The following is a 25,185-nucleotide window of genomic DNA, read 5'->3' on the forward strand; positions in this document are numbered from 1 at the left end:
CTGTCTTTTCGTTATTACTTAGCCCACTTCCTATCCGTTGAAACATATCAGTTTAAGGAGCGTATCCTTAAAAAGGATATTAAAAGTCTTTCACTTACATCGGGGCTTTTTAGCTGAATTTGTTCCCTCTCATGGTTGCTGTGTCTCATATTACTTCATGTCACTTCAGACAAATGCTGCACCACTTCAAAATGGATTTAGCAGAGGAAATTGTTATGTATCACAAGCTAAAGTGGTATATGTGTGTCTTTTGGTGGAGTACATTAATTTCCATGTTGATATAGATTCATTATGTTTCTGGCTTAATGGTAGGGCGTGGTATGTTTAGGGGTTTATACCGTTTTCACTCACCTAGTTGGTTGTAATCAATCCATGCACTGTTAGATCAAACTAACCTGTAGTTAGACCTGCCTTACATATTTAGACATATTCAACACAGATTATTAGATCAGTCTTATGTCTGTTTAGACATACACACTCCATGTGGTTACAACTTGTAATTCTATTTAATTAAACCAATCTAGTCTGTATCATTAGACCAATCCCAAGTATGTAGTTAGACCAATCCAATCCGGATAGTTTGTCCAATCCAGTCTGTGCAGTTAGACCAATCCACTCTCAATGGTAAATCAATATAGTTTGTATAGTTAGACCATTCTAAGCTATGTACTTCAATCAACCTAGTCAGTATAGTTTAACCAATCCCATGTACATTGACAAATCTATTCCATATAATTAGACTAGTCCATTCTGTATAGTTAGATCAATACCATTTATGTAGTTAGACTAATTCAGTCTATGTATTTAAACCAATCACATCTATGTAGACCAGTTTAACTTGACTAGTTAGACCAACTCCATGTCTGTTGTTAGACCAATGTAGTCTGTATAATCAGAGCAACCCATTCATGTGGTTAGGACAGATCCAGCCTGTATGGTCATTGGACTAATTCAATAAATGTAGTGAAATCATTCAGCATAGCTTGTAAGGTTTGACCAAACCCATAATGCAGTAAAGATAGACTCATTATGTATAATTAGATCTATCAGTTAACGTAGTTAGATCACACTTGTTTGTGTATTATTAGATCAATCTAGTGTGTACAAGCAGATCACTCCAGTTTATGTGGTTAGGACAAGCTGGCTTGTATAGTTAGACCACTCCAATCTATGAATTAGAATAATCTTATCTCTATACTTAGATCAATCTTGTTTCTGTATTTAGACTATGTAGTTAGACCAATTCCAGTTTGTATAATCAATTCAGTCTGAATAGTTAAACCTATCTTATGTGCTTAGACCAATCTGAACTGTGTAGATAAACCAGTCCATTCTGTATAGTTAGACTAATCCAGTCTATATAGTTAAATACTGTAGTTTATGTAGTTAGTTGAGTCCCTCTATATGTCATCTATGTAGTTAGACTAATCCAGTGTGTATAGTTGTTTTGGCTTAGTTTGAATTTTATATAGCTAGTTTAACTAATCTATTCTGTATATTTGAACCTATCAAATCTGTATAGTTAAACCAATTTATTGTGTGTAGTTAGGCCAGTCTGTTGTATATAATTATACCAATTAATTATAGCAATTCAAGCAGTATAGTTAAACTAATCTCGGTTCTGGGGGTTAGACTAGGATGCAGAGGGGCTGGCACAGGACCAACAGCAATGGGGAGCACTAGTGGACCTGGTCAGCTCTATGCATGATGATACCTCTGGGACCACTAACCTGAGATGACCCCAGCCTCATCAAGCAAGAGCATGAAGTGAAGTGAAGTTAGACTAGTCTATCCTAACAGGAAAACAAATGTGAAAATCACGTTTTTGATGCTCTTCTTCACATTGTTCTCACTGAACAGACCTATGAATAAAGACGCACCAACCATGATCAACCCATCTTTTGTTTCTGGCTTAATGTATCTCCAGTGAAGGCCCATCATTTAGTGCTTAGTTTAACCGACTCATGATAGTAAGGTCGTGAGGTTGATTCTCGATGGCGTGTTGTGTCCTTGAGCAAGACACTTTATTTCACTTTGCTCCAGTCCACTCAGCTGGCAAAAATGAGTTGAGGGACCAGCTGCACAAATTGATAGCACCCTTGTAGATAAAGCAATTAAGGATATGCAACCAGTAAAAGCCCCCATCAAGAATCACTGCTGAGATGCTTAAAATATCTGGTGGTGTGGGTTATGGTCTAGTCACCTGCATTATAAATCAGGAAGTTCACAAAGGAGTACTGGTGTAGCAGCACCATAGTCAACTGCTACAAAAATGAGTAATGCCTGTAATTCAAGGGCCAGTCTTGTCACATTATGTCACGCTGAATCTCCCTGAGAACTACGTTGAGGGTACATGTGTTTATGGAGTGCTCAGCCTGTTAATTTCACAAGCAGGCTGTTCCATTGACTGGATCAACTGGAACAGAGTGCCAGTTAATGTATCTCAGACTACATTACCTAATGTGCCTGTTTTTTTCCACCCCTTTAGCCTTCAGATTACTCTGTCAAATATAATGCTTATATATTCACATTATTTTGAATTAATCGTGCATTATCTCATAGCTTCGAAATTTCAATAATGTGACTGCCTATTCTGAAAGTAACATTGTAGCACTCTACGAGGTGTGAGAGGCTGCAAATGGCTAGTTTGAAAATAGAACAGGTAGAATATTTGGAGCGGATATGTCTGGTTTAAATGCTAAAAGGTTAAAGACAATATGGTGTGGTTTGAGGGAGATATGTCTCCTTCAAAGTTTGTGGGAGATTTGGCTTCCCATGTTAGTCATCCTCCATGGTGTCTTATATGAGGATAAATTATAGACCTTGGGTCAGCAGCTGGTAGGCTGCAACACACAAGTGGGCCACAAAGGTATACTCTGTGGGTCTTCTACCATTTCTAAAAAATCATTCGAAGTATTTGTGAGCCACTGAGCAGTTGATGGATTTTAGATTGCTTTTTCTGCCAGATTATGTTTAAGTTATGCTTTCATAAGCATTGTCAGTGTTGGAAATAGAGGGAAACACAAAAAGCTTGCTTTACAAGCACATGTTTTCAGGCTCAGTCCCACCGTGTGCCACCTGGGGCAAGTATTTTTTACTACTTTATCTCACACTTGTCCAAAGTGTAGAAAGCTTGTCAGGTATGTATCTATATCTATCTATCTATATATATATGACTGTCTGACGAATGGGAATATGAAACTCTGAGTCACAGTTCAGTAACAATTTTGCAGCTTTAATATTCAAGTACTATTTTTGTCACTTTGTCTTGCACTTATGTGCTCACCTGTGTATAGAATGAATGGGAGGAAGAGAGCCTGCCAAATGTTGACCCAGTTGAGGGACCAGCTACCCAAATTGATAGCACCCTTGTAGATAAAGCAATTCAGGATATGCAATCAAGAAAAGCCCCAATCAAGAATCACTGCTGAGATGCTTAAAATATCTGGTGGTGTGGGTTATGGTCTAGTCACCTGCATTATAAATCAGGAAGTTCACAAAGGATTACTGATGTAGCAGTACCATAGCCAACTGCTGCAAAGGTAAAGGTGATGCTTTAGATAGAAATAACTACTGGGATGTCAAAATGCTGGATCAGGTGATGAAGGTCATAGCCCAACTAATTAGGGAGAGAGTAAGTCTAGATGAAATGCAGTTTGGTTTTGTGCCAGGTAGAAGCACCATTGATGCTATGTTTCTAGTAAGGCAACTTCAGGAGGAATACCTAGACAAAGATAAACCCCTATACTTGACATTTGTTGACTTGGAGAAAGCCTTTGACAGGGTCCCCTGATCCCTTACCTGGTGGGCGATGCAGAAACTAGGGATAGACAAGTAGTTAGTAAGAGCTGTACAGGCCCTATACAGGGATGCTGTCAGTAAGGTAAGGGTCGGCAATGAATAAAGTGAAGAATTCCAGGTAGAAGTAGGGGTTCACCAAGGATCAGTCCTCAGCCCCACCACCTCTTATTCATCATAGTCCTCCAGGCAATAACCGAGGAATTTGAGACAGGCTGGCCCTGGGAGCTCCTCTATGCTGATGACCTTACTCTCAGTTGAATCACTACCAGAACTAGAGAAGAAACTTCAGGTTTTAGGTTCAGTCCTATTGCAAGGTACTTTAGGCAAGTGTCTTTAACTATAGCAACTAGCTGAGTGGATTTGGCAGATGGAAACTAAAAGAAGCCCATTATGTATATATATGCATGTGTGTGAGTGTACATACATGTATGTATGTGTGTATGTGTGCGTGTGTATGCTTTGTGCCTCTTTGGTTTGACATTGAGTAATAGTTGTAAATGAGTGTCACTGTCATATAAGCAGTGACATTCATTGCCAATATTCTGTGGAAACATGTCTAGCTGTGGGGAAATATCACCTTGTTTGGAAATGGGTGAGGGTTGGTAACAGGAAATGCATTCAGCCATAGGAAATCTGCTTCAATACACTCCATCAACCCATACAAGCATGGGAAAGGGAACATTAAAAACTATGATGATGAAGATGATTCATTTTTTTAAGACCATAGAACATGATTAAAGGGAGACTTGATTGCTATTTCTGGCATGTGGAGTGATCATATCACGATTCCCTTGGCTTATTTTCTTTCCAAGTAAACTGAAGTTTTTATCATTCTAAGTTTAACCCTTTCGTTACCAACCCGGCTGAAACTGGCTCTGGCTCTGTAGTACAAATGTCTGGTTTTCATAAGTTTCGAATTAAAATCTTCCACCAAACCTTAGTCACAATTTATGTTCCTAACACTAACTTAATGATAACTAAGTTAGTTTACTAAATTCTTTGTTATATTTAAAATAATTGAAAGAAACACAGAGTATCTCAAAATAAATACGGTAATGAAAGAGTTAAGATGATGTTAAGAAAGGAAACCAATGGAATCTGAGTCTTGTTCTCTTATAGTGAAGCCTGTATCCTAAAACAGAACTCATTTCTTATTGTACAACATCTATTCTGGTTTTTTCATCTTTGTTGAACTGATGTATAGGACAGCTGTGACTCCAAGACAGCTTGCTCCAAGAGGAACATGTGTCTCATGGGTATATAAATCTACTGAATCAGCACTTGCATACCTTCTTTATATTTCTCCAGCCATTGAGATGTTGTGGTTTAATCCTTAGCTAAAACTGATCTATGATCAAAAAGATTCAGGCTATGATTGATTCATCTTTTATTTTTTCCAGACAGTTTATCTTGCCTTAAAAATAAATATGTGCTCTTGGCTTCTCTGTGCATAGAAAAATGATGGGGTGGTCATGGCTGGCTTAGCATTAATCATGGGTGTGCTCATGTGCTCCTTCAGGGTTGAACTCAGGCTAGACGAGTGATAGTAGAATAATGCCACACTGCCATCATTGATACATCCTACATCACTACTGAGTTTATATATATATATATATATATAATATATATATATATATATATATATCCACATCAGTTGTCAGGTGGCTAAGAACATAAATACTCTTGGTTTAAAAATATAGCCTCCTTGTTCAAATCCACCCTTGTCTCATTGGCACATCCAAGAATAAAGTACCTGATGACAACTGGATATTAGACCAACTGAAACATGGTGTAGATATAAATAATAAAACCCTTATCTCTCAAAATGAGACTAATTAGTCCAAATGATTATACCTGTATACACAATATCCATGTTTACTTACACTAAGAATGTATACCTACATGAAATGTGTTTACATACTATAAACATGTTATATGCAATAAATAAGTTTATGTACTATAAACATGTTTAGGTGCAAGATACATGTTTCATGTACTAAACATATTTACATGCAATAAACCTGTTTACAGTCAATAAACATATTTATATGCAATAAACGTCCTTTGATACAATGATCATGTTTTGATTATAAATCTTCCAATTTAGAGTAAGATGATATGATTGTGTTCAGGTGATATATATATTTTACCTCTTTACTGTCCAGCACACCACTAATACCGTCACTTCTCCAGTCACCACTATTACTATCATCAATTCCATATCAACCACCACAACTGCATTGTGATAAACCATGCAGAGTGGAAATGGATAATTTTGAAGATTTACCTAGTATGAGCTGTGTGATGTGTAAAATTTGATATAAGGTTGGTAGTAAATTTAGAGGTATTCTCCACAGGAAGACTATGCATAAACTATTGTGGTTGAGAAGTGTAAGGAATGAAGGATTCACAAAGTTGGTAAGGATCATTTTGGTAAAAGACAAAAAGGATTGATTGCAGTCTGGAAGTTGGAAAAGCTTAAGGGTTTCATGATGCTTGGAGACATCCTTTGCAGTTGTAGGGGTGGATGATTTCCCCCAAGTGTTTTAGGTCTTGTGTTTCGCCCAAAATTCTGTACTACAGTTGTAAGTGAACCATTTGAGATTTTGTGGTTGTGAGTTTTTGAAGTGTGTGGTATGTTCCACTTACTCATCTTGCAGTTTTGATGGGTTTAGACCTGTGCAGCAAGGATAGCAACATGAAGAGCTATATAGCTCAAGAGGTGGGAAGAAGCATTATGTAGTATGTGGATGTGGATGTGGTGGGTGGTCACAAACAGGCAGTGATTGGATAATGTAGAGATTGTGATAAATTGTTAGGGTTGGGTTTGGTGGTGAGAAAGAGATCATGGGTGTTTGAAGTATGTGCTAATTGGTCATGGTTATGAACAGTGCTGGATTAACCATGCTTAGGGCATCAAGGGAATGGAAGCACTGCAGAAATGGTAAATGGTTTACAACACAAAAGAAATCACTCTAAACCTGCTAAAATAACATTCAAAGTGGTTTATATGATCAGAAATATAACTTTGAAGTGTTCATGGTATCATAGTGAGAATTTGATCAAAGACTTTGCAATTAAAAAAGTAGGAGAAACATTTTCAAATATAAATAAAGTGGAAGTATACAATAATAAACATTTTCCAGCTTACTGTTAGTTTTGTTTGATTTTTAAAAGTAAAAATTTATCTTAAGGTGTATTATTGTTTATATTTTAAATTACATTCATATGGGGACATCAACATCTTTTAAGTGCTTAGGACCCCTATGGGTCTTAATCCAGCCCTAGTTAGGAATATGAGATGAAATTAATTGATGTTGAAATTTGAGGATATTAAAAATATTTGGTTTTTGCATGAGTGGCATCAATATGAGGTAGTGTGAGTGTCTAGAAGAGTTGCAAGTGTTAAGTCACTAAGAATGACAACACCAGAGAGTAGTGGATTGATGAAGATTTTGTTGATACAGGAAGAGATACAGTTAAAGTTTTGCAGGAGGTAGGAGGAGTTTGGAGAAAAATTGAGGAAACAGGATGTATTTCGAGGAGGGGAAGAAGGAGGCTTTGAACTAGAGTAACTTGAAGGATGGCAGAAATAGACTACATATAGATAAGAGGTGAGAGATTTATATCCGAAGAATAGTACGTGTGGTTTGTGTGTTAGTAAGAGGTGACATATTGGGTAAAAGTTATATTGGAACAGAAAAGAAGGAATCCTGTGGGTTTTAGATATGGGTATCTATGGAAGCATACATAATACTGTGAACTACTACTACGAGTGAAGTTACATGTCTTAGTGGTTAGGGTCTTGGACTCATGATTGTAAGATTGTGGTTTGGATTCTTGAATCGGGTGATGTGTTGTGCTCTTGAGCAAAACATTGCATTCCATGTTGCTCCAGTTCACTCAACTGGTAAAAATGAGTAATTCTGCAATGGACCAGCAGCCATCCAGGGAGGAATATATGCACCAGAGAAACCAAGGAAGTGGCCCTGTGCTCTTTAAGGAGTAATGTGGACCAACCTACTACTGCTACTACTACTACTACTACTACTACTACTACTACTACTACTACTACTACTACTACTACTACTACTACTACTACTACTACTACTACTACTACTACTACTACTGCTGCTGCTGCTGCAGTAAAAACATCACGTGCCTGATCCAATGACCTTGCTTCTACAGGGTCACATGACCCACCAGCTAGAAATGACAGCCACAGCCCCTTAAATCATACCCTGCATCTATCTCTAAAAAAGGAAATGAAAAAAAAAAGAAAAAGAAAAAAGGCCAATTAAGCTGAGATAATCAAGGCTGAAAAATATTTGGTCATAAATCTATTTGGTCAGGGTTGACATGAAGCTAAATCAATCAACCAGCCAACCAACCAACCAACCAGCATGCCTGTTACATAACTTAGTTCTATGACTAATACACTAATAGCAGTGGTAGTGGTGGTGCTTATATTAGACTAACTGCCACCACCACGACGACGACCACCACCACCATAACATCCACCAGCATGAGCAGCAGCGCCATCCCCACTACCATCTCTAGCTCCAGCGTCACCACTACATTCATCAAAACACATATCGTTATTGATTAATTAACAAGTAATTATTCAGCCCTGACAACCACTAATTTGGCTAATTTGATTGTTATGGCTGTTTGGTTTATTGCTGTTGTTGTTGACATTTTATACTATGGTTGTTATATTAAGTATTATGCATACATGTACGCTCACACACACACACACACACACACACACACTTCTACATGTGTGTGTGTAAATATATATATATATATATATATATATATACATACACACACACACACAGATATTTATATATATATATGTGTGTATATATACATATATATATATATATATGTATATATATATACATATATATACATACACACAGAGATATATATATATATATACATGCACACAGATATATATATATGTATATACACACACACATATATATATATATATGTATACATGTATATGTATATATGTTTGTATGTATACATATATATGTATATATGTTTGTATGTATACATATATCCATATATATATATATATATATATATATATATACATGCATGCATGCACACACACATATGTATATGTATATATGCATGTTTGTAAACGCAGGCATACATACCCACACAGACTCACATGCACACACATTGTTTCATTTTCAAAGCTCATTAGTTGGGAACAGCTGCTAAAACACTAATCCATTGGGATCCAAGACAAAAGAATTGTCACTTTTACTTCACTATTATATACTTAGTAAAAGACTATTATGTGTTGTGCATAGAACAATATGGATCGGTTTTCGGAGGGACGGGAGCAGGGGTGGGGGATTATTTCTGAATAACTGAACTCCCTAAGGCAGCTGACTACATAGTCTTACACACACGCACACACACACACACACACACACACACACACACACACACACACACACACATATGCACACACACACATGTATATATATATACATATGTATGCATGCGTACAAAAAGATAGGCAGTATACATGTCTATATCTCTAACTCTCAGTCTGTCTGCCTGTCAATCTGTCTATCTATCCATCTCTTTGTCTGTGCATCCGTCTGTCTGTCTCTCTGTATGTCTGTTTCTCTGTCTATCTGTCTGTCTGTCTGTCTCTTTATCTTTTGATCTGTCTGTCTGTCTGTCTGTCTCTCTCTCTCTCTCTCTCTCCATATATATACATACACGTGCATATATATGTATACATATGCATATATTCGTGTGTATGTGTAAATAACCATTTATTCAAAGCTGAAGCTTTATCCAGAATGAAGCTTTAGATTTGTATACATGAATAACATCCCTATAATTGCTGGGTATCTTTTTCTTGAGTTTGTACATTTACATAATATACACACTCACAAACAAACAAACACACACACACACATGCACACACACACACACACACACACACAAATACAAATCTATATTTGTTTGTTGTAATTACACATGATGTTCAGACCTTATTATAGATGTATGTGTTTGTAATATATACGCATATGTGTGTGTGTGTGTGCGTATGTATATATAGACACATAGATGAATGGAGAGTGACATGCATACGCAGACCGATAAATAGCTATATTTAATATGAAATTGTGTTTATTAGTTAATTATCTAATGATATAAGCATTATAAGAATGGCTTGATGTTGTTTGTAAAGACATCAGTAATTTAATTGAATTATAAAGAGAAGTATTTGTCTTGGACTGAGTTGCTCATAAATCCAGCTGTCCATCATCATTTTGATGGCCTCATCTCTTATAAACCCATTACCTCTCCGTACATGACAACCTACCCTCCTATATTCATAGCTTCAAGATTAAATGGTTTCTTTCTTTTTTAAGGAAACAAACTTCTAAGGCAATTAGTGTCAACATCACAGCTAATACCTTCATAAATAAGAGAAGCCTCTGTGCAATAGTTCAGCATACAAGAAATAATAGCCAGATCTTCCTCAATCATGTTGTTATTCTTTTATTTTTTTTTTACTTGTTTCAGTCATTTGACTGTGGCCATGCTTGAGCACCATCTTAAAGGGTTTTAGTCAAAGAAATCAACCCCAGGACTTATTCTTTGTAATCCTAGTACTTATTCTATCAGTCTCTTTTGTTGAACCGTTAAGTTATGTGCCCTACAACTTAAAAAAACAAGAGAAAGGCCATCAGGTGTACTGTTGGTGGATTTCAGGAAGCATAGAAGTTTTGAAGGATGTAGTGCCTCGACAGCTAACTGATGTGGGTAGTTTATTCCAAGCTTCAGCAATTTTGAGTGTGAAAAAGTGTTTCCAAAAGTCATGGGTGCTGTGTTTTTTTTTTTATTTTATAATCATGTCTGCGAGTGTTTGTCGTATGGAATTCAAAATGGTGCCCAAGGTTGTTGTTGGAAAGATGGTGGATAGGCTTGTGGGTGTCTACCAAGTCAGTTGCCAGATGTCTGAGCTTCAATATATCCATACCCAGGGAAGCAAGACATTCAGAGTATGGTAGATGTCTGATGGCGGGTATTTGCTTTGTTGCACATTTCTAAACAGTTTCCAGGAGGGCCACTTGCCATCATCATTGTAATATTTGTTGTAATGATTGTCATCATTATTGGTGTCATCATCATCATCATCATCATCATCATCAACACCAACACTGCCAAAACTATCAGCACATTATCCTTATTTCCTTATTACCATTGCACAGACATTCTATTTTACAAAAAGTGGGATGTCATATGGTGCCAGCCATACCATGGCAACTTTTATAGTTGTTCCTTCTCGAGCCACACCTGGCACATAAGGGCCAGTTTCCCGGTTTCCTTGGCGTATAGGTTCCCCACCTGGACGGGACACCGGTCCGTCACAGGTGAGTTGCAAGATGCAGGAGGAAAGAGTGAGAGAATGTTGTGGCAAAAGAGTCAGCAGAAGTTTGCCATTACCTTCTGCCGAAGCCGTGTGGAGCTTAGGTGTTTCACTCATAAATACACAAATCGCCCGGTCTGAGATTCGAACCCGTGATCCCTCGACTGCGAGTCCGCTGCTCTAACTACTAGGCCAAGTGCCTCCACTCAACTTTTATAGGAATACATGTGTGTGTGTGTGCATTTGTTGTTGCTGTTGTTGTTGATTAGTCCTAGGCAAATGCAGATCCACCTGACTTACGATTAAAGATGTTTCAGCTGTGACGATCTCATGTTTTATTCAGATATAATATCTCTCAAACTAGACTAACGAATGTGTTATTTTCCTTTAAAGTGTGTGGTTTGGCTGATATTTCTAGCAAGTTGTGTTATCAGTTAGAGGCTCACTCATTAGCATGTGTGTGTATGTAGCCAAGGCTATGCTAGAGCACTGTCTTACATATATGCATTTGTTTCCATGTGTTAATGTGTGTGTATTAATGTATGTGTGGATGTATATCTGTTCATTTGTTTAACATCCATTTTCCCATGCTGGCATGGGTTGGACAGTGAGTTAATCGAAGCAGGAGTTTACAACTGGTTTCTTTACCTGTCGCCAACCTTTACCTGTTTTTCAAGTAAGGGATGTTTTTTATTTTTTATTCCAGATGTATTCAAATTCACAAAGTGACCAGTCATAATGTCTGCAAAGAATGTCTTCAATATCAATGTTTCACCCAAGTGCTGGCGGGTGTGGAATATCAACATTCACCCACCCACATTTGCAGACACACGCACACACACACACACACACACACACACACACACACACACACACACACACACACACACACACACAGACACACACAGACACACACACACACAAAGTTGTATGGTTAAGTTTTAGATCTACATGTTCAAGGTCTCAATCCCACTGCTGGATGTTGTCATCTGATGTCCTTTAGTATAGCTGGTAGGTTGACCAGTACCTTGCAAGTGAAACTGATAGACAGAAAATAGAAGCCCAGCATGTATATAAACACACTTATATATACCTCCATATAACCACACATGCTTTTTTTGGACTATTCTTTTCTTTTTCTCTGGACTTCTTCCTCTTTCCTCTTCCTGATGAAGAGCCACACTTGGAAACGTCACAACCCCTATTTTTTTCCAACTTACTTCCTCTGAGCATCAATCTAATATATTAACTGTGTACATCCTTTTGACTTTTGTTGTTTTTCCTGTTTTTGTTTTGATTTGCCTATACACACACATGTACACACATAGTTATACTCACACACACACATACACATACACATATATATATGTATGTGTGTGTTTGTGTACATGAATTAGTATCTTCCCTTGTCTTCACATGTGTTGGCTTATTGCAAACAAAGGCCTCACTCTTCACATGGTGTCATTTGTTTGCATGTCCTGGCTTCTAGCCATGTCTTGTCATGTAGCATGATCTTTGTAAACAAAAGGCTCATTCAAATGATGTTGTTTGTTCCCATTTCTCTACATAACCCTGTCTGGGTTGTTCATTGTTCGATAGACAGTAGGGGTCATTACTTCATTACTTAGCCTGGAAACAGGTGAGGGTTGGAACTAGGAAAGACATCAGGCTTTTGAAAACTCTGCTTTGGTGTATTCTCGTTTGACCCTTGTAAGCATGGAAAAGTGGCTGTTAAAATGATGATGATTGTGACAAAGATAATGTTATATACGTATCATCATTATCATCATTTAATGTTCACTTTCAATGCTGTCATGTGTTGGACAGTTTGAAGAGAGCTAGCAAGCTGGAGGGCTAAGCCAAGCTCTATTGTCTGTTTTGGCATGGATTCTAGCTGGATGCTCTTTTTAATGCCAACCACTTTACAGAGTGTACTGGGTGCTTTTTCAGGGCACCAGCACTGGCTGGGTCACCAAGTACCTTGCAAAACAGGGCAAAGTATGAGTGTGCCTATTTAGCTCTCAGGTGGTTATAGTTGTTGAAATGTTGAGTGTAATGATTGAAATACAGGGAAAGCCTGATGGGGCATTGAGAATGGAGGTGAGGCAGAGCTTCATACATACAAGCATAGGATATCAATTCTGTTGTGGTGGACAGGTTTTCTAAAGTACAGCAAAGCTTCAGATATCTCAGTCCTCTGTCATCTCTTTAAGCTTCAGCATCTTAAGATTGGCCCTCAATACTTTGTCCAGTGTCTTCCTGAGTCTCCCTCTTCCTCAAGTCCCTTCCACTTTATGTGATCGACATTTCTAAAATTGTATACATCTGAATTATATAAATATATATCCACACACATGATAGGCTTCCTCAATTTCTGTCTACCAGAGTCACCTACAAGACATTACTCAATGTGAAGTTAGGGCCCTATAGTTAAATTAAAGTGCTGTACTGTAGGACTGAACACAAAACTTCATGCTTATCCCTGTGTGTGTGTGTGTGTGTGTGTGTGTGTGTGTGTACACTTTTGTTGTTTGTTTATGATATGTTATACGTGGCCAAACATCATCTCTAGCTGAATTTAACCAGATATTAAAACAAGCTATACCAACATCATAATGTTTCCATCTGTGATGTGACCTATTCTAAGTTCAATTCATGCTTCAGTTCATTTTTCTCTTTCATTTATCAAGGGTTATGAAATAAGCACTAGTCAAGAATAGTGCCAAATTCAGTTCATTAAACCATTTAGCCACTCACAAATACCCATATTTTTGTGCTGAATATTGTTATTTCTTGTTCTTTAATCATACACATACACACACACATGATAATTATATAAGAAATGATATTTGGCACAAGAACAAAAATGAGCTGAGAAAAATAACTCAGAGTAGCCAGGAGGGCATGTATTTCAGCAATACAGACATATATTAGGCATATCAAATACCTTATAACATAAATTTTTGATTTATTAAAATTATTTCCACTTCCAGAGGATATATCATGATAACCAAATGGCAATTGAGACCAGTCCCATATGAGAAATGATATCTCAAAAATCAAGAATCAAAAGTTCCCCAGCAGTGACATGCCATTTACTCAATAGTTACTGAACATGTAGGATAATTGTCTTGCTGATGAAACCTATTGAGACAGAATCAATGTGTCCACAAATGTCCTCTTATCTCCAAACAATAAGCTTATCCTTTTCTTTTACAGTATGTCGACTTTGGAAAATTGTCGTTTCTTGAAATTATTTCCGCTTCTTACATGGAGCTACTCTCAAATGCCATTTAATAATTATGACATCTTCTCTTGAGATAGAGATAATCTTAATAAATCAGGAATTTATGTTGTATGGTATTTGATATGCCTTTATTTGTTTAACTATATCTATATTATATATCTCTGTCTTTCATTCTTTCTTTCTTTCTTTCTGTGTGTGTGTGTGCACGCTTATATATATATGTGTATATATATATATGTATATATATATGTATGTATGTATGTATGCATGCATGTATATATGTACACACACATACACATCCACACAGACATACACACACACACACTTACATACATGGAGTTCTGTAATGTGAAATGTACTTCCTCTTTGATTTCCATGATTATTGATAGTTCTTGTCTCATAAAAACTGGCTCTAAAATAGGTCTTGAATTACAAAACCTCATGTTTATGTCAAGATCTCTAGCCACCACAGGATGATTTCTCTAACATGCTGTATGCCCCATATGTATGCATGTGTGTGCGTGTGTACTTTATGTACCCTCTAACCTTCTTTCAAGATTTGTTCTTCTTAGAATTCTCCTGTTTATACACATGTTCAAAAAATGCATATAATGTCCACTCAAGAATTCATGTACACACACACACCACATACATATGCACACAAAGACACTTGCTCTATTACTGTTTGTTGTTTGTTACGATGTTACCAATTCTTATTACTGTTCTGTTAGGTTTGGAGATTAAAGTTGGTGAGTTCACTTTTCTTATCTCCTCTAGAATTCACTTCTAAACTCCTCCACCTCTACTACTGCAACTTGGCAGTTTCTTTTTTCTTTACTTTTTTTTCTTTCCTTGAACCAAGCCTATGTTTATACATACATACATACATGCATATATATATTCATATATATATACATACATTACATACACATATATGTGTGTATGTATATATATATATATATATATATATATATATATATATATATATATATATACATACAGGATGTCCATAAAGTTCATTACAATATTGAGTTTAAAAGTATGGAAGTTGTAAAGATAATTTATGGACATGATGCACACACATGTATATATATTGTGTTTAGCGGTGCACAGTACCCAGGGTTTTTGACTCAAGTTGAATATAACAAACTACTCCATGTTGTTGTTAGAGTATTCACTTAAGTGGAGTCAAGACTGGTTAGTTTGTGCTGCCATTGAGTCATGTTAGCTGTAATAATCAAGTCAAACCAAATAGTGATATTTTGAAATCATTTAATACGCATGTTTCTGGTTTATGCATTTTAAGGTAGGATATGTATCCATTACGTAAACCTTCCTCAGTTAAAGCATTTCACAATTTTGAAATGCTTTAACTGGGGAAAGTTTACATAATGGATCTATTTCCTATTATATGTTATGTAAACCTGAAACATACATGTTAAACGATTTCAAAATATCACTATTTCGTTTGACTTCATTATTACAATAATGTGTGTGTGTGTGTATATATTTACACACACTCACACACATATATATATATGTATATATATGCATGTATGGGTTTCCTTTTTATCCATTGCATAGTTCTCTTGCATTCTTTTCTTTAATCTGATTCCACTCATATCACATTGCATATAACAACAGCAGTACACCAAATTACATTAGACTGCAATATATCTCATTGTACCACAATACAGCACATTGAATATTATATGATATTATATGATATTGCATTGCATTAAACAATACACCACACCACACCACATTGCACACCACTTTCACCAACTTGTGTGTCATTCTACACTACATCCCACTACATATTATTTGTACAATACATCATATTGTACACCACAATGCACTATGCCATACTACATTACATACTACACATACATTAAACTAGAGCACACCATATCACTTACTATACCATACCATACAACAGCATACCACAACACACTGTACAATGCACCACAGTAGAGCACACTACACCATAGTAATTTCTCAGCCTTTTCCACATTTTACTAATTATTTGGGTGTCTTACCCACAGTTTTCTTTCTACATTTAAATATAAACACTCATGCACACACACACACACACATACATACACAAGTACATGAAAAGTGAAACCGCACTGCATGTTAGAAATGTGTATGTTGACCATTCCCGTGTCAGTTGAAAATTTCTTATATCCAGAAAGGTTTGTGCAAATGAAAAACAAAAACATTTTGTGTCATGAAATAACAGTTTACAAGAATTTTTTTTCTTTTACCATTTTTTGGAATCTATTTCTTTCCTTCATTGCTGCACATTTTTTGCTTTTATCTTTGGACTTATTTCTGCTTTAATCTTTAATTCTTTACCTTTACTATTCTGCATGTCTCTGTGTTGATGACTTATATATACACACATAAATAAGTATGTATGTGTAAATACACATACACAATCATATATATATATATATGTATGTATGTATGTATGTATATGTGTATGTATATGTATATATATATATATGTGTGTGTGTTTATATATATATGTATGTGTGCGTACATATATGTGAGTGTATATATCATCATCATCATGCATATATATATATATGTGATATTTTAAATGCAGTATCTTATTTGTGACAAATTAGTTTAAGTTTCATGTTAGAAGGAAGATATCTGACTTGGCTTAACACAATCTGATGGCTGACTTCATCTTCTCAGCAATCGTCAAATTTATTTATATATGGCAACCATCAAGACAAGATTATTTGAGAAAAATGTCTTTTCGAGAGTGAATGTCCATTGTACGTGGCAGGGGCAGTAAGTCAATATTTCGAAATATAAGTAGGACCTCTTGGATCAGTAGCAAATTGGTTCATTTTAAAATCCAAAAGACCTTCTTTTCATTTGATAAAGGTAAAAGTATCATGTAGGTAAACTGTGTGAAAATTTTTCAAGTATTTATGTTTAGAGCATGTGATTAGAGTGTGATTGGCATTTGATTGGCATAAAATGATGATATATCCCAAAATTGGAGATGTGTCAAAATGTAGAGGTACTGCTGTCATATAGAGCTGTGGTTCTCAGCTGGGTTTCATATGGACCCTGGGTGTCTATTTGGGGATCCACAATAGTATTTTAAGGGACCGTAAAAAAAAAAATTGCTTTAAATGTATTTATTGCAAGAAACAACCAGGTTTCTTTCTCTGATGTTTTAAATACTCTAACATGTTTCTGGCCACTGAAACATGTTCTCTCAGAGAGTACTATTGCAAATCTATACAAGTGAATATATGAAAAAACAAACTGGGAATTGCTTATAAACATTAAATGGCTAAGGGGGTCCTTCAAAATTAAATAGTAATCAGATGGGTTCATAGGAAAAAAAATGGTTGAGAACCACTGATACAGAGAATGTAAGAATATTTATGTACTTCAGTCTGTCATTGGGCTTATGGAAGAGTTTGTAAGTGTTTAAAGCTAGTGCCAAGGAAGTGTCTAATAAATTTTCTTAAGTCACGAGCTACTGTAATGTTTAGCTCTATATTGTAAAACACAGCTGTGAGGTGTTTCCTAAAAGTATCTAAGATATGGTCATACAGCCATATGCTAGTTGTAATCCATCATCTTGGTGACAATTAATGTTGTAGGTAGGGAATTTAGGCCTTCTAGATTGCATTTAAATTATAAGTTATTGCACATTCCAGGCATAATGAATGTCTTTCAAATATTTTTTGCTCTCAAATAATCTCACGTTGCAGGTAGCCATTTGTAAACAAATTTAGTGATTGCTGAGTAAGATGGCCACAGCTTGATCGATGTTGAGCCAGATACCTGCCACCCAGTATGGAACTTAAAAGTAATTTGTTGCTCATAAGTTACTGTATATAAAATATTAATAATTTTAAAATGCATTGAATGCTTTATTTTGCTGAATGTATCAGCAAACATTACTCTTACATTATATATATATATGTTTATTTGTGTGTGTTTGAGTGTGTGTGTGTATGTGTGTGTGTGTTTCTATCTCACTTCACTATTTTTCACTTTCATGTACATTCTGTACATCTTTTTTTTATTATTATATTCAATATTCTATTGATGTCCATTTTTTGTGTGTGTTTTCACACATATGTCATCTCTGTACAAAGCACTATCATTTTTTTGAATTATACTAGTTGTGATACAATGTGTAGCTTTAGAAAATATTTTGCTTTTCTTTTAGCAAATATTATCCCTTGTTTAAAAAAAAGTATTGTAGACAAATAAATACATGTTTGTGTATGTGCATATATATGTAAAGGCCATTAGGAAGCACAAACAACTGTTCTAAGTCAAATCACTTTCTGAGTAGCTCTCTCTTCCACACACATACATGCACAGATACACACTCACATGCACACATCCACACACCTGTGTAATTCTAGATTTTTAAACTTTACAGGAGAGAGAAAGAGAAAGAGAAAGTCAGTGATGGATGCTAATAATAGAGGATTTGGAGAGAAAGAGAGAGAGATGACTTTCAGTACAAAAAGGATGATGGTAGTGGGTATTGAATTGAGAAAAAAGTTCGATGCTATCCCCCTTACACTGATCTTGTGATGTGCGAGTGAGCTAGAGGCATAAAGGGTGGTAGTAGGAAAGGGTTGATTACAAAGATCCAATGGTATCCCTCATTGTATAAATAGCATAATACAAAGAGGGTGAGGGCAGTAGATGAAGTCTTAATGGAAACATAATGGGCTAGAGACCAAAATGTAGGTATATTATACATACCTGCATCCTCCTCATCCTCATCTTCCTCCTCCACCACCATCACCACCATTTTAATGTCTATTTTGCCATACCTGCCTGAGTGGACAGGAATTCTCTGGCATCACATGTCACCACTCATCACGGTCCTTTGTTCACATTATATGTCCATACCAGTTTTTTAATCATTGTCTAATGCCTTTAGTTCCTTGTCGTCTTGCAAATTCACAATAAACATCCACCAGACCATATTTCCTATCTCCAGCAATGAATATAAAGTGGTCAAGCAACAAAAAGTATTTCATTTAGGTAACCCTACTTCTTACATTACACTGCAACACCATTCTATTGCTAGTGCCACCTATAACATTAATTATATTATTACCTAGGTAACTAGTTGTTGTACTTGCTTACTACTTTCAGTATGTGATCTGAACAATTCAACTCTGCTAATACTATAAATTATTGTACCAATATGCCTAAAGTTTTGGCCCTTTGTCAGGGAGTTCACCCACACCTGTTATACATACCTATTGTTTCTACTGACAATACACAGCATTTAGTATACACCTTCCTATGCTCTAGCTAGTTTCTTTTATAGAGTATTGTTTGTTCTCTTGCTTTTTCTATTTTAATTGGCCTATCACATGCTTCAGTATTATTATTATGGCTGTAGATTTGTAGATATATGTATGAGTGTGTTTGTGTCTGTACACACATACACATATGCACTTTTTCTTTTTGTATTTTTATTTAGTCACCATTCCGTTACCAAACATTGAGCTTGCTTGTCTGACCTTTAACCTTGTTCATCAAATATATGCTCCTAAAGTAGAAAAATCTCTTTTATTCAGAATTTTAACTACCATTATTGTTCACTACCTTGGCACCCACTTCTAATACAGAAGCTTTCTCTTTATTTTCCTGTATAAACACCAGAAAGAAAATGTTTAACCACTGGTTTAAAAGCTGTCAAGCGAACCTTAAAATCCCGATGCAGTTGCAACAAGTCCACCTGCTTCATTGAAATATCTTTTGATGATATCCTTATAATATTGCTTCAGATACCCTCTTTCACAACTTTCCACATTTTAGCTCACTGTGTGAGCGGGTGCTGAAAAGTTCCTGGCTTTAAGGGTATCACAAACGCTGGGTTGGAGGCCTAACCTTTGAGTTCTTTTCAAGGCTTAGAAAAACTGAGGGATCACTGCAGTAAGTGTGTAAATCTGAGAGGGGAATATGTTAAATAAAATAATTAACTGATCCTCCTGTATTTTCTTTTACCCAGAGTTAGGAACTCTTCAGCATTTCCTTGTAGAGAATAACTTTGGAGATCCTAGTCTCTACCATGAGGGTCATGTGCCTCACCCATTGCAACAGCTGTTCCGTAAGGATATAATCAACACTAGACATATTTTCACATTGGAGGACCTCTTGATTAGACATGCGATTTGGCCAAGAAATACCGATTACAGGGAATGTTCAGGCAATTACACTTTAATAAATGTCTTTGTTAATATGGGAAATACTCAGCTAATTATGCTATAAATAATATTTTTATAAATTAGGAAATACTCAACCAGTTACACTATAATCAGTATTTTTGTTAATTAGGGAATAGCCAGCCAAGAAAGCTATAATTAATAGGGAAACTACTCGGCTAATTATACTATAATTAATAACTTTGTTGATATAAAAAATTAAAGGACAGTAAATTTTGATAAAGAAATTGTATCACCCAGTGCATAAAGCACTCTGTCAGATTGACAGAGGGCCCTTAATGGAACCTATACTACATCATCATCATCATCATCATCATCATCATCATCATTTAACATCTGCTTTCCATGCTGGCATAGATTGGACAGTTTGACTGAAAACTGGGAAGCTGGGATACTGCACCAGATTTCAGTCTGACTTAGCAAGGTTTCTACAGTTGGATGCCCTTCCTAATGCCAACCACTCCAAGAGTGTAGTGGGTGTTATTTATGTGCCACCAACATGGGTGCCATTGACCTGACACCGGCATCAGCCATGACTATAGTCTCACTTGGCTTGACAAGTCTACACAAGCATGGTATATTGCCAAAGGTCTTAGTTACCTGTTACAACCTCCATGAGGCCCAATGCTCAAATGGTGCTTTTTACATGCCACCACATCTTTTAAAAACTTCGAAAAGAAGAACATCCCTCTACTGGCCAAGCACACATGGCAGTTAAAGGAGAAGACTGTGATCTAGACTATGACATCAAATGGAGGTTGTTGGAGAAATGCAAGACATATTCCAATTGCAGCAGGAAATCTGTTGAGACCCCCTTCAGTCAAGACTGACCATGGGATTGCACCTAGAAAGTTACCCTCCCAGGCACAAGTCCAGGCAAGGTTGTTTATGGAAGACCATCAGTCACCTATGCATACTGGTGGCCTCCCCTCTCCACGCCACCAGTGTTATCCAAGGGAAAGGCAAAGGGGCCGATACAGCTTGGCCCCTGTGACGTCGCAACTCATTTCTACAGCTGAGTGAACTGGAGCAAGAGGAAATAAAGTGTCTTGCTTAAGAACACAACACGCAGCCCGGTCTGGGATTCAAACTCACAACCTCACGATTGTAAGCTCGATGCTCTAACCACTGAGCCATGTAACTTCACAGCAGGAAATACAGATTGTCTTAATGAGAAGAAACAGCTTCTTAAGGGCTGCCTCACACCTGAAATGTATCTAAATATCAAGTTGGAGATGTTTACACCTTGTTTATATGAATTAAAGTAAATTTTAAGATACTGGTCCAAACAGCCTTAGCAATATGACACCATTGCTCCCTCTCCTCCACTATTCTTTCCCACACCTGATCCTCCATTCAACCTTTCACCCCTTTAATATTGCTGCCATCCTTCTATTTATCTCTTCCTACATCTTTCTCTCTCTACCTTTTCCTCTTCCTCTTTCCCTCTTTCTCTATCTTTCTTTCTCTACACACTAATGACATTTTGTCCCTTCTGATCTGCATGTCAAAACTGAACCGAACACATGCTATCATTGTTGACTGAATCCAAGAAAAGATCTTTCGATTGGACTGATTGTTAAAAAGATTGACCAACACCATACAGTCAATGGCTCACAGATGTCCTGATTCTTCCCTCTCCCTTTTCAATCACTACGACTATGATTTATTTATCAAAACTAAACAATCACAGATACACAGATGTCTTGATGCTTCTCTCTACATCTTCAATCATTATTATAATGACAAGTCAACACTATACAATTACATGCTCACAGTTATCCTGATTCTTCTCTTTATTTCTCCACTCACTGCCACAATGACTTGCTTATTAGATACCTTGTCCACACCTTACTATCACTGGCTCTACCCCTTCAGTCTTTAGCTCTACAATAAATTACAAACACTATGCATTTGCTGGTTCACAAATATCTTCATTCTTCTCTCTATCTCTTCAATCATTACTACAGTGACATTTGCTCCTTTGCAGTACCATTTTATTCCAGTTATACCCACTCGTCCCACTGTGAGTCAGTTTGGGAGCCACTATACGATCCTTGACCTGTTAAAAACAGCAACTAAATCTCTATCAAACCACACAATTTCCAAGAAGCAAATATTGGATCATGTGAATTAGATGCATTATTTTCTTAATAAAATTGTCATCATTTGGATACTTTTATTCCCGGGTCTGTTCGATTGGGACTAGGCAACAGCAAGAACAGTAACAATTTGCACCACCTATCTATCTTCCTCTTATCACCCTTAGTTTAGTCTATTCCAACCTTTTCACTACCAAGGATCCCTTTTATTTAAATGAATTTTCCCGTGGACTCCTGAATATTGAAAGGTCTGTCAGCTTAACATGTTCATGGACCCTCAGTACTACCTTTGCTACCAGGGGTCAATTGACCACAAGCTGGGAACCACTGCACTAAACTCTTTTCCCAATCTTTTCTCCCCCATACAATATCCCTCTGGAAATCTGTTGTCACTAAGCTTTCTCAACCTACTATGTATGTACAGCCTCATTAAGTCACCACTCTGGGATACTCTGCTGCTGCTTCTCATCTCATTATCTTAAAAAGAATTGGCTAGAAAGAAAACACACACGCATACACCCGTTCTACTGTAAAACATTTGATGAAAAAGTCAAAATTATATACCAGTATCTGACATTTTTTTTCTAACAAATTATTGCAGAATTAGTTAAGATTGTTCTAAAATCAAAATTTTTTGTCATTAGATAATCACAGAAGAAATAGTGAAGATTCTCTATCTAAATCTCAGTTATTTCACCAAATCATTATAGTCAGGCTTCATTTTCCAAGTACAGCTCCACTGTTGGTGAGACTATAATGAAGACGGTATAACAAAAGAACTTCACAGCTTTCTTCTTATTCTCATATCAAACAGCAAACCAATTAGCTCGTTAACCATGATCCTATGATTTAGCTTCTATCTGCTCCTCGTTGTTGAACTAATGAGTTTGGAAACAAAATAGATTCAGTACTAAAAATAACACATCTTATTTACTATAGCCTTGAACAGTTCTGTGTTGATTTGAAGAAATCTTCATTCCATTTTGGGTGATATTTCAATAAAACAACAAGAAACGACGGTTCTTTTCTTTTTATATATTTTGCAAACTGTTTACATCTGCTTCTGTGCAGGTGTGTATCAACAACATTTACCAGTATGAAAGGTGGACACATATGTATGCATGTGTGATGTGTGTGTGTATACACACACACACACACACACACACATATATAAACACATGCACCAGCACACACACACAAATGTAAACAGTTTACAAAGATATAAAAAGTGGATATACAATGTTATATATACCCACACATATACACAAGTATATACATACTTGTGCTTATATATGTATATATATATATACATATATGTATATATATATACATATATATATATATATATATATATATATATATATATACTTTATTTAAAAGCAGCAGAAATTTAACAAAAGCTGTTACTCGGAGTTTCACGTTCCTGTTCGTCGGACAGTTTTGTTATATATACATACATACATACACACATTTGTCTAACACATGCCAGCATGGAGAATGGACGGCTGATGACAGTACCGCCTGATTGACACTTGTGCCAGTGGAACGTTAAAAGCACATCCGAGCGTGTGGCATGGTGCAGAGTCCTGTTGTCAGATTACCTTCTCCAGGCACTTAATGTAGGCCTCCGTGTTGAGTCTGAGACTGTGTGGGAAGATGAATGGAAGCATAACATTGCCATCACTGTTGACCACTCCAAACACCATGATGTTGACTGAATGTTTGATTTTTATCTCTCTCGGTACGTGTCCTCAGATTGACACCCAAACACTATGAAAGGTTTGTATTGGGGCTTGCAGCACAAATGTCAAGCAGTACATCATATTTTTTCCAAATTACTGGCAGAGTTAATTGCATCATGGTGCTGTCTTTCTCACAAACAGTTCCCAACTGACCCTACCATACTGTGTAGTTGACAAAATCAAACACAAACACGTGCATGAAATTAAAAATATAAAATGGTGACAATTTATCCATCGCACCCTGTATATAAATGTATACACACATAAACACACACATATATACACACATATGTAAGTATATGTATATACATACATACTTACACACATACATGTGTGTGTGTGACACTTGCTCTTGGTGCCATGCATTGGGATTGAATCTGAAACCATCTGGTTGGGAAGTGAACCACTTCACCAAACAGGCACATGCATACATTCGTATGCACGTGCATACACACTCCCCCCACACACACATATGCATATGCACACACACACACTTAAAAAATTTTATTTCTTGTCTCATTTAAAGACACTGCCTTCTCACTCTTCTAGCCTGTTGCTATGGTAACAAAGCTGACATAAATTGACTTTTAGTACATATATTGTTGTTACAAGTGACCTGTCTACAAGCAGGAGCTTTCGA

General features: G+C 36.4%; 1 protein-coding gene across 5 annotated transcripts in view; it reads left to right on the forward strand.

Annotated features, from left to right (window-relative positions):
• Positions 1-25,185, forward strand: part of LOC115232652 (SAM and SH3 domain-containing protein 1) — a 382,483-nt gene that overhangs the window by 190,770 nt on the left and 166,528 nt on the right. For 4 of the 5 annotated variants that reach the window (XM_029802657.2, XM_029802662.2, XM_029802660.2 and 1 more), the window contains one exon: positions 15,194-15,211. The exons of the other annotated variant lie outside the window; for it this stretch is intronic. In XM_029802657.2, the coding sequence (XP_029658517.1) occupies positions 15,194-15,211 (18 nt within the window). The remainder of the gene's footprint in view (positions 1-15,193; positions 15,212-25,185) is intronic. 5 annotated transcript variants of the gene reach the window in all.

Source organism: Octopus sinensis, linkage group LG2 (genome assembly GCF_006345805.1).
Source record: "Octopus sinensis linkage group LG2, ASM634580v1, whole genome shotgun sequence".
Taxonomy (NCBI): domain Eukaryota; kingdom Metazoa; phylum Mollusca; class Cephalopoda; order Octopoda; family Octopodidae; genus Octopus; species Octopus sinensis.